Consider the following 12,825-nt stretch of genomic DNA (forward strand, 5'->3'; position numbering starts at 1 on the left):
AGGACTGGTTGTAAGTCTTCTCATTCAGAACCAGCATAATTTTGAATGGCACTGAATGAGTGGTCGCTAAGCAAGGACTACCCGTACTTCTTTCATATTTATTTATATATCAAATTTCGTCACTGCCCATCTCACTCAAAGAGCAAGTCTTGTAGTTAATGTGGAGAAATTCCATTTCAAAAGGTTCAGATGCTGAAAGTGTTGAGGGACTTATTCATCCAGGAAATGAGTCTGAAGCCCAGGAAAATCAAATACTGAGGAGCTGATCAGGAAAGAGGGTTTTTGCTCTCAAATGGACTTTTTATAAGAGAGAGGGGTAGTCTCCATTTTATCTTTGTCTTTTCCATTTGTGTTTTTCCCACGAAAGTGGCTGAAAAGGAGGTAAGGAAAAGCCCCCAGCCAGCAACAACCAGGCTGGAATCTAGTAAATTTGGACATAAGCTAGGATCAATGAAGCAGTATAGATTCTCTCTTATTTTTAATGGATTAATATTCTGTATGAGATATGTGAACTTATTTAGCATGTGTGTTTGTATGAGATTCTAGGCTGAGGGAGTAGCTATAGTCCCTGAACTGGGAGTGACTGGGGTCAACATCTTCAGAAAGAAACTGTTAATGACTTTCCCTTTTCTTCTGGCTTTTTACTAAGTTTCTAACTTTGTTTTATATAATAAATATTGAAATTTTTAATGAACCAATAGTGCTCATTCTGGGAAAAGAATCTCAACTTTAGCATATGTCTTCCCATCAGGTCAAGCTACTCAAGATTTCTACTTACCTCCTCCCTGCTAAATCAGTGGTAGAGAGGATTTTCTCCAGAGAAAAGTAACACTGGCAACCTACCTAATGAGCTCTGCCAAGCATTTTCCAGAGTCCCCTAAATGGCAGTGAGCAGTCAACTGTTTTATATGCCTACATTCTTGTCTTCAGTAGAACTTCTACTCTAACCAAGATGTTTTCAGTTAAGTTCTTTCAAGTCCAGCCTATGAGCCTAGCTAAATTGTGATATGGCAGGAGTTTTGGAGAGCCTGATAGCTTGATTGCCCAGTATTTAATTCCATCACTATGGGAGGAGAGCCTTCAACAAGAGATCAAGGTTTAACTCGATGGCTACTGATGTTCTGGCAATTCCACTGACTGTCAACCAAGTTACCAATGCCTTGGCAGCCCAGGTGAACCAGTTAGCTCCACAATGACAAATTATGACAGCAGTTTTGATAGAACCACAAGATGCAGGTCCCTTCCAATGCCTATCTAACCCCAAGTACCTATTTTCCTGCCCAACAAAGATGGTGAGAAACCAAGCAAATGTAGACTTCAGATGAACCCATGAAGCCAGAAGCCAGCAGAGCTCTGTTACCTGCCCAAGACAAGTGCTACTGCATGGAAGCTTTATGTCTGTATTGTGGAGAACCTTTTCACTCTGCACATGAATGTCCTACTTCTTCTACATACGAGCATTTTATGAACAGATGCTATACATGCTCCAGATCTGGCTTTTTGAAAAAGGAAATCCCAGCCTAGCTCAGAAGCTAAAGCCACTAGGAATTAAGCAAATTCCTAACATGCAGAGCTTCACATCAACATTTAGTCATTCCTACCTTAACAGATCCAGACTGTTAGTTGAATACAATTGCAAACCTCAATAGATTGCTGTGCTGGAACAAGTTCATTAAATTATCCATTACCTGCGCAAATGCTCTACCTACTGAGCCTGTCCAGCCTCCTGTTAGGATTAAGAGCTCTACCATTGATGGCCAGCAATTACACTCAGGCCCCATTACAGAAATATTCTAGGATATTTTAGCTCATTACCCTACAAGTGAAGCCAAGAGATGGATGTGCTTCCTGAAAAGAATGCACTGATAGCAAGGGTCAGTGCATCACACAGTGTTTAGATGGCTGCACGCATTAGACCTTTCTTCTTTCATGTTTATTTTCCACTGAGTGTTACTGGCAGAAGAATTTGTTATCTCAGATCACAATCAGTTTGGCATTCAGATACATTTCTCTTGCTTCCCTATAATGTAGCTTCAAGATAAACATAATTAGATTTACGTCAAAAATCCAGATGACTACTCGATAGCAGCAAAAAGATCTATAACATCTATTCCAACTTCAAGTGTTTATCCAGCTTATTACAGTGTAGTTACAATAGGCCTAAACATAATATGATCTACTGTAGATTATGAAGTACAACTCAAATTTTTAAAAGTTTATTTATTTACAGCCCAAGACCAACTTTTAAAAACATAACGGCACAACAGAATATCAGATACCAAATATAAAAAACAATAAACTTGTAGAAGAAAGCCCAAAACAATTGCTACTGCATAAAAAGCACCAGGTAGAATCCACAAACCACAGCTATGTATTGTTAGAAATTTGGCAACCTTTTGGAAACAGATGAGGTTTGATTTTGCAGGACGAAAGCAGTGACTTCCTGCTCAGAAGAACAATTAAGATTTCTAACAATTGGTGCTGTAAGTTGTAGCCTCCATTTAGTATATAGCAGACGCTACATATATATAAATAAATGAATATATACATATATATATATATAGAGAGAGAGAGAGAGCATATGATGAGTACATGACAAGAGAAAGGCAAATATATACACACAGTCCACATGATCATATACAAAAGTTCTGAAGGGATACAGTAGTAGCCTCATAACTGGATGTCCAATTCAGCTATGGGATCGCTTCTGGTATTTCATCGTGCAGATGATTGAAGGAGCCAGGGAACGCACGTCATGGGCAATCTTGCACAATACGTTTAATAGTTTGCATATCGGCACCACAGTCACAACAGGAACAAGCAGGAGCTCACACGGCATGAGAAACAGAGTCAATCACTGTATCTGAGCATATTCAAATATGGCATTCATAAGGAATGTAGTGCATCTTCCAATTGTCACCCTAATAGGCATCTGGCCAATCTGAGTCAAAGAGAAAAGTCTTCAGTGTGAAATGTATAGGGTACTTAAACAGAATCTGTGAATGGAACAAGGAGTGGTGATATGTGAGCTGTAATGTAAATGGAAAACTCTGGTTCTAGCTGTTTGAAGATCTACGGTAGATCCCAATTCCTCTGCTTGAGACTAACTATGATTTTGTCAGGGCTAAGAGCAGCTAGTGCCAGGAAAGAGAAGTCACAGTGAGCCAAATTAAGACTGATTTGTCTTCTTAAGAAAGACTCAATCCTAATAAGGTAAGGTGAACCAAGGATGTTCTGCAAAGAATTTGCTTCAGCCAGTTCCCAAGATGGCATAAACTCTGCAGGCCCTGAAGAAGATGCAGCCTATTTCTAATTGAATGAGAAAGTTAAGTCTGAAAGAAGGAAAATGCCTTCCTCTTCTGTAATTGAAAAAAGGCAGCTTAAATCCAGTATCTGCTAGTCAATGTGGGGAGGCTTAGGTATGTTGCCAGATTACAATGCCCCAAAGCATACACTGGTACAACAACATCTATCTAAACAGTCTTTGACAGCCAGTTTGGTGTAGTTGTTAAGGCATCAGGCTAGAAACCGGGAGTTCTAGTCCTGCCTTAGGCACAAAGCCAGCAGGGTGACTTTGGGCCAGTCATACACTCTCAGCCCTAGGAAGGAGGCAATGGCAAACCACTTCTGAAAAAAAGTTTCAGAAAACTGAAGAAAACTGCAGGGACTTGTCCAGGCAGTCTCCGAGAATCAGACACGATTGAATGGATTTTTTTTTTTTAAGTCTTTAAATTTTAAAAAGAACACCCAGTAACAAATAAAACACAAGTAAGCTTTAGGCTTAGAGAAAAGTATTAAGCTTCAAAAGGACAGAGTAATACAGATAGTCCTCATTTAGCAACTGCCTTGCTTAGCGATCATTCGCAGTTACAACAGTAATGAAAATGTAACTTTATGACCAATCCTCACATTTACATCCTTCACAGGTCTGTAAAGCAAAGGAAAGCTGAAGTAAGATCATAAGCACAGTCACAATTTCACTTAGCGACCGCTTCACTTAACTACCAAGTTGCCGGTCACAACTGTGGTCCCTAAATGAGGACTACCTGTAATGGAACATTGTAGGCCCATTCAAGATGACTATTAGAACAACTTTGAAGGAAACTGTTTACTTTGAACACTCACAAAAGAAAATTAAACCCTAACACCTCTCCCTCTCTCATGACTAATCACACCTAGAGATCTGTGTGGGTTATTGTCCTGCATCTATAAAATGATACCTCAAGAATGTTTGGTGGAGGAATTTAGATTCCTTTATTTCTTTTTCCACAGCCAGCTGCTATGCTCCATGAAAATTAAAAAGGAAAAAAGCCTCTAGCAAACTCCTTGCTATTTAACTTCAAGGGGAAGATAGTTTTCAGAGTTAGTCAACTGGCCATCATATATCTTATCTTACTAGAGATATGGAATTAGTCTACAGGTCAACTGTGAGTGCACTCTGACCAAATGCAACATTCTAGAAGTTTGCATTGCTAGATTTATCTGTTACAAGGTAATTAAGTAATTTTTACTTTAAAAAAATTACATAGCTGCATACACATTTATGCTTTCAAATTTTCTCACCTGATTCTGCACATGAAATCCTTCCTACTGCTAACCCAGTCCCATAGGAATATCTATTGTAGCTTCTTATATTGAATCAAAGTAAATTGCATCCTGTACTTCCTCTTTCTTGTTAACTTCCTGGCAGAACTCATCTTAACATTGGTGTGATAAATGGTTGTCATTTAATGATAGTTGTTTTGCTATTTCCTCCTTTTTAAATAAATAGCTCTTTATAGCATTCTACTTTTATAATTATACAGGGTCACACCTAGCTTCCCTTTTTTCCTGCTACTTTAGCATAGCAAGTTTGTGTCCACAAACAGTATGCCTCTCTCAACATCTGTAATTAAATTTTTCAGTGTTGTGATATAAATTTAAAAATATATTTACTTCACTGTTTTCAACATTTGGATTCACACTGCTAGGCATTTTTATTGAAGAATTATTTCCTTGCCTTTCCCTTTCAAATGGTTTAAACAAGGTTTGGAGAATCTATAGCCCTCCAGGGGGCACTGAACTACAACTATCACAAGCATTGGTGTTTTAAAAAAGTCAAACGATTTATAATTTGCTAACAGATTAATTGGAGGTGATTTTAGTTGATTAAAATGTTTAATCAGTGCAGGTAATTAAGTATAGCTGTGCATACGTCTAAAATTATTCAAAGTGCTTTAGACCTCAGAACCTCTGGGCTAATCATTAAAGCAACCTGACTTTATTCAGGCATTTACATGGGTCTGAGGGAAAAAAATGAGGTTTTAAAGAGTCACATTAACCTTAATGAGTGGATTACTTAAACCACCAGCATCTATTTTTCAGGCAAGCACTGAAGCTTGAAAAAAGATTGGTTGTTTTAATGAATATCAGGGAAGCATTGCAATCATACCAGAGCCAACATTTTTCCAAACCATTTTCAAAGTGTGCATAGCCTTAGTTCAGGTTTATTAGAATCATTGACCAATGTTGTATACAAATCTAAAACTATTAAGTACCAAAGAAGTTAAGAACCAAAGAAAAAGTAAAAGACATCTAAAAAATAGACCCTAACAACAAAAATAGCAGCAGGAATTAATGTGACAGCAAAACTATTTTTTTAAGGGACAGATTAAAACTTTAAAATTAAAAACATACCTCAATTATCTCCTTATAAAGAAAATTTACTACATTGGGTACTGAAGAAATGGATTTGGGAAGTGCAGGTGAAAGAGTAGATCTGAGAGAGGGCTCAGAGTTAAGGCCTGGGAATACTTCTCTGTCAGGCAGACATGAGTAGTAAACATTTTGGGACTAAGTTAAGCTGGTATTGATGGGATACAGATAATTTGTAGAAATAAGTGAACTAGGTTTAAAACCCATTTAGGTTATTACATAAAAATACATTTGTTAATATCATTAACATATTATGTTTATATTAACAATTGTTTATATTGTATATATTAACAATTATAATTAATTGTTAATATGTCCATATGTTAATAAAATGTCTGTGCTATCCTTTGTCTTCCCCACACCACCAAGTTACATTACCTTAGAGCAGTGTTTCTCAACCTTGGCAACTTTAAGGTAAGTGGACTTCAACTCCCAGAATTCTGAAGTCCACTCCCAGAATTCTGGGAGTTGAAGTCCACTTACCTTAAAGTTGCCAAAGTTGAGAAACACTGCCTTAGAGACTTTCCCAACCTTCAAAAGGCTTTAGGAAAACAACCCCACAACTAGGAGGATATGCAATAGTTACCAACTTTTGAAATACATTCAGTAATGGGGAAATTATACAGGTCTCTCCAGAAAGTTGCTCTTATATTAAATAACCCTGGTATCTCATCTCTATTTTTTTGGCTTGCTTCATTACTTCATTTCACAATTAAGTAAATAATATCTAAAACCACCAAGGAAAACCCCCTGATTTCTTGAGGTTAAGCATAAACCTTGTTGTTTAGTTAGAACTATCTTTTTAAGAAATTTGTATAGCCCAAGAATTTCTGAAAGAAGGCCCAGATTAAAAAAAACCATAGAACTCTTTAATGAGAGTTCCTTTAGTTTATAGATGCAAAAGGGTTGCTACTGAGCAATACCAATTTTAATATTGGCAGCATTCATTTAGAAAAATACCAATGAAGAAATGGTCCAGCAGTTGCTTGTACTGTGGCAAAATGCAAGTTATGCCAATGAATCATCTATGAAGCTATAATATTCAAAGTACTAGCAGCATCTGAGGCACCATGGCAGAGCCCATGGCACCATATTGCTGATCTTCCACTACAGGGCTCAGTACAGAAACTTCTTTTAGGGCAAAGAGAACCAAAGCAAATGTAGATTTGGACAAATATAGTTTTAACAGGTTATTAATCCAGCCTAATAAGAGTACTGTAAGCTGTCACCAAAGATATAATAATTAGGTCAAGGATAGTGACATTAAAAAGTCCTCAGGTGACAAAAAGTACATTACTTTTGAATTGAGGAAGGATCATAAAGTCAGTGATAACAGAATTGAGGACAAGAAGAATTAACCAGTGAGATCTTAGCAACAGCATTTTTATGGACTCTAAGTGGGTCAAATTGGGATTTACAAAAGCTAAAAATATGGTGGCTATGAGATAAGAATTTTAAAGAGATGGAGCTGCATCAGTAGAAGGGAACTGTGGGTTGAACATAGTTTTCATTAGTTGAATGTTAATGGAATTTGCAAAAGAAAAATAATTGTTGAGGGCAAAACTGCTTCATCTGTATCAAACTAACTTATTTATGATAAACTATGTAGATTTTCTAAGCCCTTGACTTAATACAGAGCAGGAACTCAAAACGCTGTACTGTATATCCCAAAGAAGTCACTTATATTTATTCTTGGTAGCCTGGATTGGGAACAGCTACAAAGGTTCCATTTATCTCATTAAACATAGAAGACACTTTGCTTTTCTTCAGAAACAACACAAAGGAATAAGAGAAAACGAGGAAGAGATTCAGTGAAAGTATAGTCAACTTCCCAGGCATTTTTTAATAAGCAGTGCTTTATCAAAAGAAGTATTACAGATCACCTTACAGTGTTCTCTTGGGTGACCATCCTTTACGGTTTTAGAGAGAGCTTTGTAAGCCCTTCTTTTTCAACCAGCCTCATGAGGCAAGGCTTTAGAAGTTCCATCATACAGACTCAAGAGAACAAATGAGCCGTGCAGAGTACATGGCTGATGTGAGACTCACAGTAAGACACAGGTTCAAACAATCACATCAGCCTCTTGTGGCTTAAGAAGGCACAGCACAGATCCTCCTATTTCTTCACCCATTTCATGGTTTTTCCCACCATGTTTTAGGTATTTTCTTTTCTGAAAGCTGTTGTGCATGAGGTCATTTCTTTAACTACACAAAGCATTTTCTCAAAACAAGTTCCTCACAGAAAGGTTTCATTTTTTACTGGCAGACATATCAAAGAGCCACAATTCTGCATGTATTTTAAGAAGTGCTTGTTCATTTTTCAAGCTTTGCGTTTTCTATTCTTTGTCCACTTGAAACCCAATTCCTTCTGAACAGCTACAGCATCTAGGAGGACCCTTCAAGAAAGAAACATCCTTTGCTTCTCTCTTGCAGGAAACCATCTAAACAGCACAGTCACCTATTCCACTGCTGTAAGATTGACATGATTTCAAGTCGGTTTACTGCTTCCCCTTAGTTAAGCAAGCTTTTAGACAGTGGTAGTGCCTTTATTTCTTCTTCATTACCATCATCAGAAAGCTATGCAGAGAACAAAATCACACTAATGAGGAGGGTTATGCAATTAAAATACACAGTAAAGTTTTGGTCCTTAATTACAAAAATCACTTCATTGTATAATCTGACAAATCTCTGAAAGGAAGCTATCATCTCCTACATAAACAAATGTGGCTGAATTTTAAGTCACAGCTGCCTAATTTTCTTATGAGACAGCAAATGCTTTGCATCCTGCTGATAAATATTCTTCTCTCCCTCGCCTCCCTCCGTGGTAACTGCAACAACAGAGCTGTTAAGAAAAGCACCATCTTTGCCAATTGCTCCGTATAAACAATGTGCTTACCTTCTTGAGGGTTAAAAAGCAATTTTGCAATAGGAAAAGTGTCAAGCTGCTCTACGACTTCATGTCAGGATCTCCTTCCGATAGCAGCTTACTAGAAACACAGACCTTCACCATTTTTCTGATCACATGACTAATGCTAGTTCTAAATAAGGAAGATGATCACCTGCCTTTGGATACCATGCTGTGCATATCCAAACAGCGATTCTAATAGGCACTCAAATAACACCACACACAGATGCTTATTAAGAAAAACTCTCTCTCTCTCTTAGTAGTCAAAAAAAAAAAACTGTGAGAACAAAATAAAGTAAATCTTATTATCAATTTAAGAGATTAAATGCAATTTTTGAAGCTGTGTATTGGATAGTTTTATGTAATCTACTTCACTTAAATTGTATTTAAAGCCATGTTGTGATGGAGAATTTAGTAAGAAAACAACACAAAAGATGGCAAATTCAATGTCTATGTACAGAACAGAGAAATTTTACTGGGACCTATAGGCAGAAGCCACTTTTCTCTGCATTAACCAGTTAATTAAAAGGCAGTTACCTTTTCTTGAAAAGCATATTTAAATATGTGCCAATGTGTAGAAAATAGCATTAAGAAATATGTAGTCATTCCCATGCTGGGTTATATTTGTCATATTATCAAAAGTAGCCTTTCCCTGTTTAGAGACGTCCAGATGTGCTGGGGCTATAACTCGTACCAGTTGAGTAAAGTTGACCTAGAGAGCAAACTAGTTCCCATTCAGTTCTCAACCTTCAAAATTGAAATAATTTTCTATATCTGGCGTTTCAATTGCAGCCAAAGAACATAATTTGGTTCCAGGGCCACTTTTAAGAAAACACCAGTGAGATAAATCCAAATAAATTCATGGGTAAATTTTGTATTCTACCTTAGCAAATGTATATACATTCATGTGAGCCCATGAGAAAAGTGGATGTTAACTTTCATATTTTATGTAGATTGCATGAAATGAATTTAATTCATAAGTTTAGCTCAAATTAGTAATGTAACATTCTGAAGTATTTGCTTAGATCTATAGAAAACAAGGGGAAAGATAAAAATTATATGATAAAGATAGCTGTGTTTACATGGAAAAAAACACCCTAATACACTGCGGGGAGGGGGTGCAGCTTATACAAAATGTAAGGGGAAGGAGAAAAAACAGAAATCTTTATATGCCCACCTGTTGTGGTCATGAGATTTACAGCTTAGAGACAGCCACAAGAATGCAAACTAATACATTACTCTGTAATATATATTGCAAGAATTACATAGCACATTCTGAGACAAAGCAGCAGTGAATAACACACATAAGCATAGTGCTGAAAAAAAATGTTTTATATCATAATGAACTTATTATAGCACTTTATCATGCTCAGGTGAAATTAGGATCATTTCATGTTTGTTAAGTCCAAAAATGTTGCTGGAACACACAGAAGTGAAAAGAATGGATGGGCAGGGACAAATTAAATAAATAAATAAGGTCACTTCATCATTTCTTTGTCTGCAGTATGACATAGATAAGCCAGATCCCTAGAGTGCCAAAGTTCTACCAAAGAATCTGTGAAGGTTGAGAAGAGAGGTCAAGAATTTACAAAAGATCTACAGGTAATCCTCATTTAGAGACCACAATTGGGATCCACAACTCATTCGTTTAAGCAAAGCAGTCACTAAGTGAAACTGCAACTGTGCTTATGATCTTACTTCAGCTTCCCTTTGCTTTACAGACCTGCAAAGGTCATAAATGAGAGGGTTGGTTGTAAAGTTATTTTTTCATCACTGTCATAACTGTGAATGGTCACTAAACAAGGCAGCTGCTAAAAGAGAACTACCTGTATTCAGAGTAGATAAGAATATGGTGACAGTAAAAATGAGTAAGAATTGGGTAATACCTGTGAAAGTTGATTTAAAAGGAAGAAGGGAAATGATTCAATTAATTATGAGAAAGAGATGAACAAAGTCTTTTTAAAAAAAGGCCTGGAGACAGGAGTGGGTAAGAAGACAGGATGATGGTCGGAATAATTTTGCTCACTACAAACTTTGACATTAGATATCTTAAAACATAGATCAAAGTTGAGTGCTGTTTTGTATGGCAAATTAGGTTTAAGCTGTAATTATTATTTGATTTGATTTACATCCTGCCTTTCTACTCAGGGGTGTCCAAGACACAGTTTAAACCAAAGACTTCCCAAAATGCAGGTCAGGTGCTTAGTTGCTACATTACATTATCAAACTACAGGTTTGGACTGACATTAACAGGATTGTTAATGTGACTGAATCAATATGACTGTGTGTTAAAGACAAATATGTTCTTGATTATATCCCCAAATATACAATATCCCAAACTGTTGATTTTTCAGGTATTTTGGCTGGCACATAGCCACTCTAGGCATCTGATGAAGTGAGCTGAAGCTCACAAAAGCTTATGTCTTTCAATAACATTGTTACTCGGAAAAGGTACCATCTGGCTTTCCATCTGATTTTAAAATCAGGCTTCATCTGATTTTTGGCTACCATAGACTATTATGGCTTTCCTCCTACAACATCTACAGTGAGAATTTGCAACTCTAAATATAATTTAGTTCAGAAGTAGAATATCCTTTCAGTAGATACAGTCAGCAATATTCAATTTAATTATTTACCAGGGATGTTTTAATTATTACTGTTAATGCTTTTGTTGTAAACTCCCAAGAGTCCATTTGATTGTAGTGCATATAAATCTAATAAATAAAATAAACTCCTTAAAATGGCAAAAGAAAATTGACCAGTTGAAAAGAGAAAGGTAAATGGTATTATTATAAGAATGCACCACACACAACATTATATGTGGTTGTATTCCATATAGGAAGGCTACCAAGAACAACTAGGAAAACAGTTGCATTTTCTTAACTGTCAGCATTAATAATTAATTTGGAAAGTATAAACAAATCCAAACTCTGTGTGGGGTGAGTCCAATTATAGCTTTGAATATCTGCTCACACAAGATATGGCAATACAATTGTTATCAATGTTCTATATATATGACAATCCTTTGTGTTCCACAGAACAGGGTCTTTGATCACAGGGTGGCCCTGTAGAATACTGGATTGTTGCAGAACATAGGAAGGTTGGTAAAAATTGGATATTCTGCCTTGCATAACCGGAAGCTCTTATTCTAATATAAAGTTTTTCTACTTCTTGCTTCTGTGTGAGCAACCTTCTGAAATATATCAATATATTCATAAATAATAAAATTAGAAATAACATTTATGGGCCTTAACATTTATAGGCCTGTCCTTACCCTACTGTTTGATTGAGCTCTCTTTCATTGCCAACAAACTGGGTCTCATCTTCCATTTCTTGTTCTTTTACCATGCTGTCTCCAGGAGGTTGTTGTGGATGATCATCCAGTTCAGCATCAGTAGCAACCACTTGCAATAAAGGAGCATCTGTTTTTGTACCACATGATATCTTGTCCTCTTGTTCCCAGGCTTGGTGAGGGCTTTTATCTAGTGGAATTTCAGCTTGGGTCTCAGAGATCAGTTCCTGGCTTAAAACATTGTCTAATTCTTTAATAGATTGTCTGCACAGTGACTCTATTGTGACTGGCTTACTACAGTTATCTTCAGGTGATACATCATGCTCTCCATTTTGGCCTACCATAGTCCATTCCTGGTCTTGTACAGGGATGCTGGGTGATTTCTTTTCATCTTCTGATTTTTGAGGCACAACAGGAGAACTTTTTTCTTCTAAATAAAAAGAGTCCCATTCATTCTCCAGAGTAGACTGCCCTTCACTTTCATTTATTATGGAGATTGACTGTAATGTATCCGAGGACTCTGCTGAAAATGTTTCAAGAGAATCCATTTGTTCAGCAACTGCTGAAAGGAAATTGCTTTCTTGTGTTACCAAAATGTCTTTTGTCAAAGATTTATTTTCTTCACCACTAATGAGCACATAATCCATTTCTAAAGACTGTTCTTCAGCTTCCTGTAATTGTGTATCTTCCTTATTGCCCTTTGTTGTCCTATCTGGGAACTTGGCCACTTGACTATCATAATTAAACACATCACAGATAGCTTCTGAAATTAAACAAAACAGTTTTAGTTAAAGCAGTTAATTACTCTTGCTACTTTTAAAAATGAAAATAGTTATCTAATTGATTTATACAGCCTTTTATTATTACTACATTTTGTTTTGCTTAGAATAGGTTTTTACTTAAAATAAGGTATGCTAGATCATTCATAGCTAGGAAA

The 12,825-nt window shown here is 36.5% G+C and overlaps 1 protein-coding gene across 1 annotated transcript in view; it reads right to left on the reverse strand.

Annotated features, from left to right (window-relative positions):
- PRUNE2 (prune homolog 2 with BCH domain) overlaps positions 1 to 12,825 on the reverse strand; it is a 123,072-nt gene that overhangs the window by 26,951 nt on the left and 83,296 nt on the right. The window contains exon 9 of the mRNA XM_063295162.1: positions 11,871 to 12,651. Coding sequence (XP_063151232.1) covers positions 11,871 to 12,651 — 781 coding nt within the window. The remainder of the gene's footprint in view (positions 1 to 11,870; positions 12,652 to 12,825) is intronic.

The sequence above is a fragment of the Candoia aspera genome, chromosome 2 (assembly GCF_035149785.1).
Source record: "Candoia aspera isolate rCanAsp1 chromosome 2, rCanAsp1.hap2, whole genome shotgun sequence".
NCBI lineage: Eukaryota > Metazoa > Chordata > Lepidosauria > Squamata > Boidae > Candoia > Candoia aspera.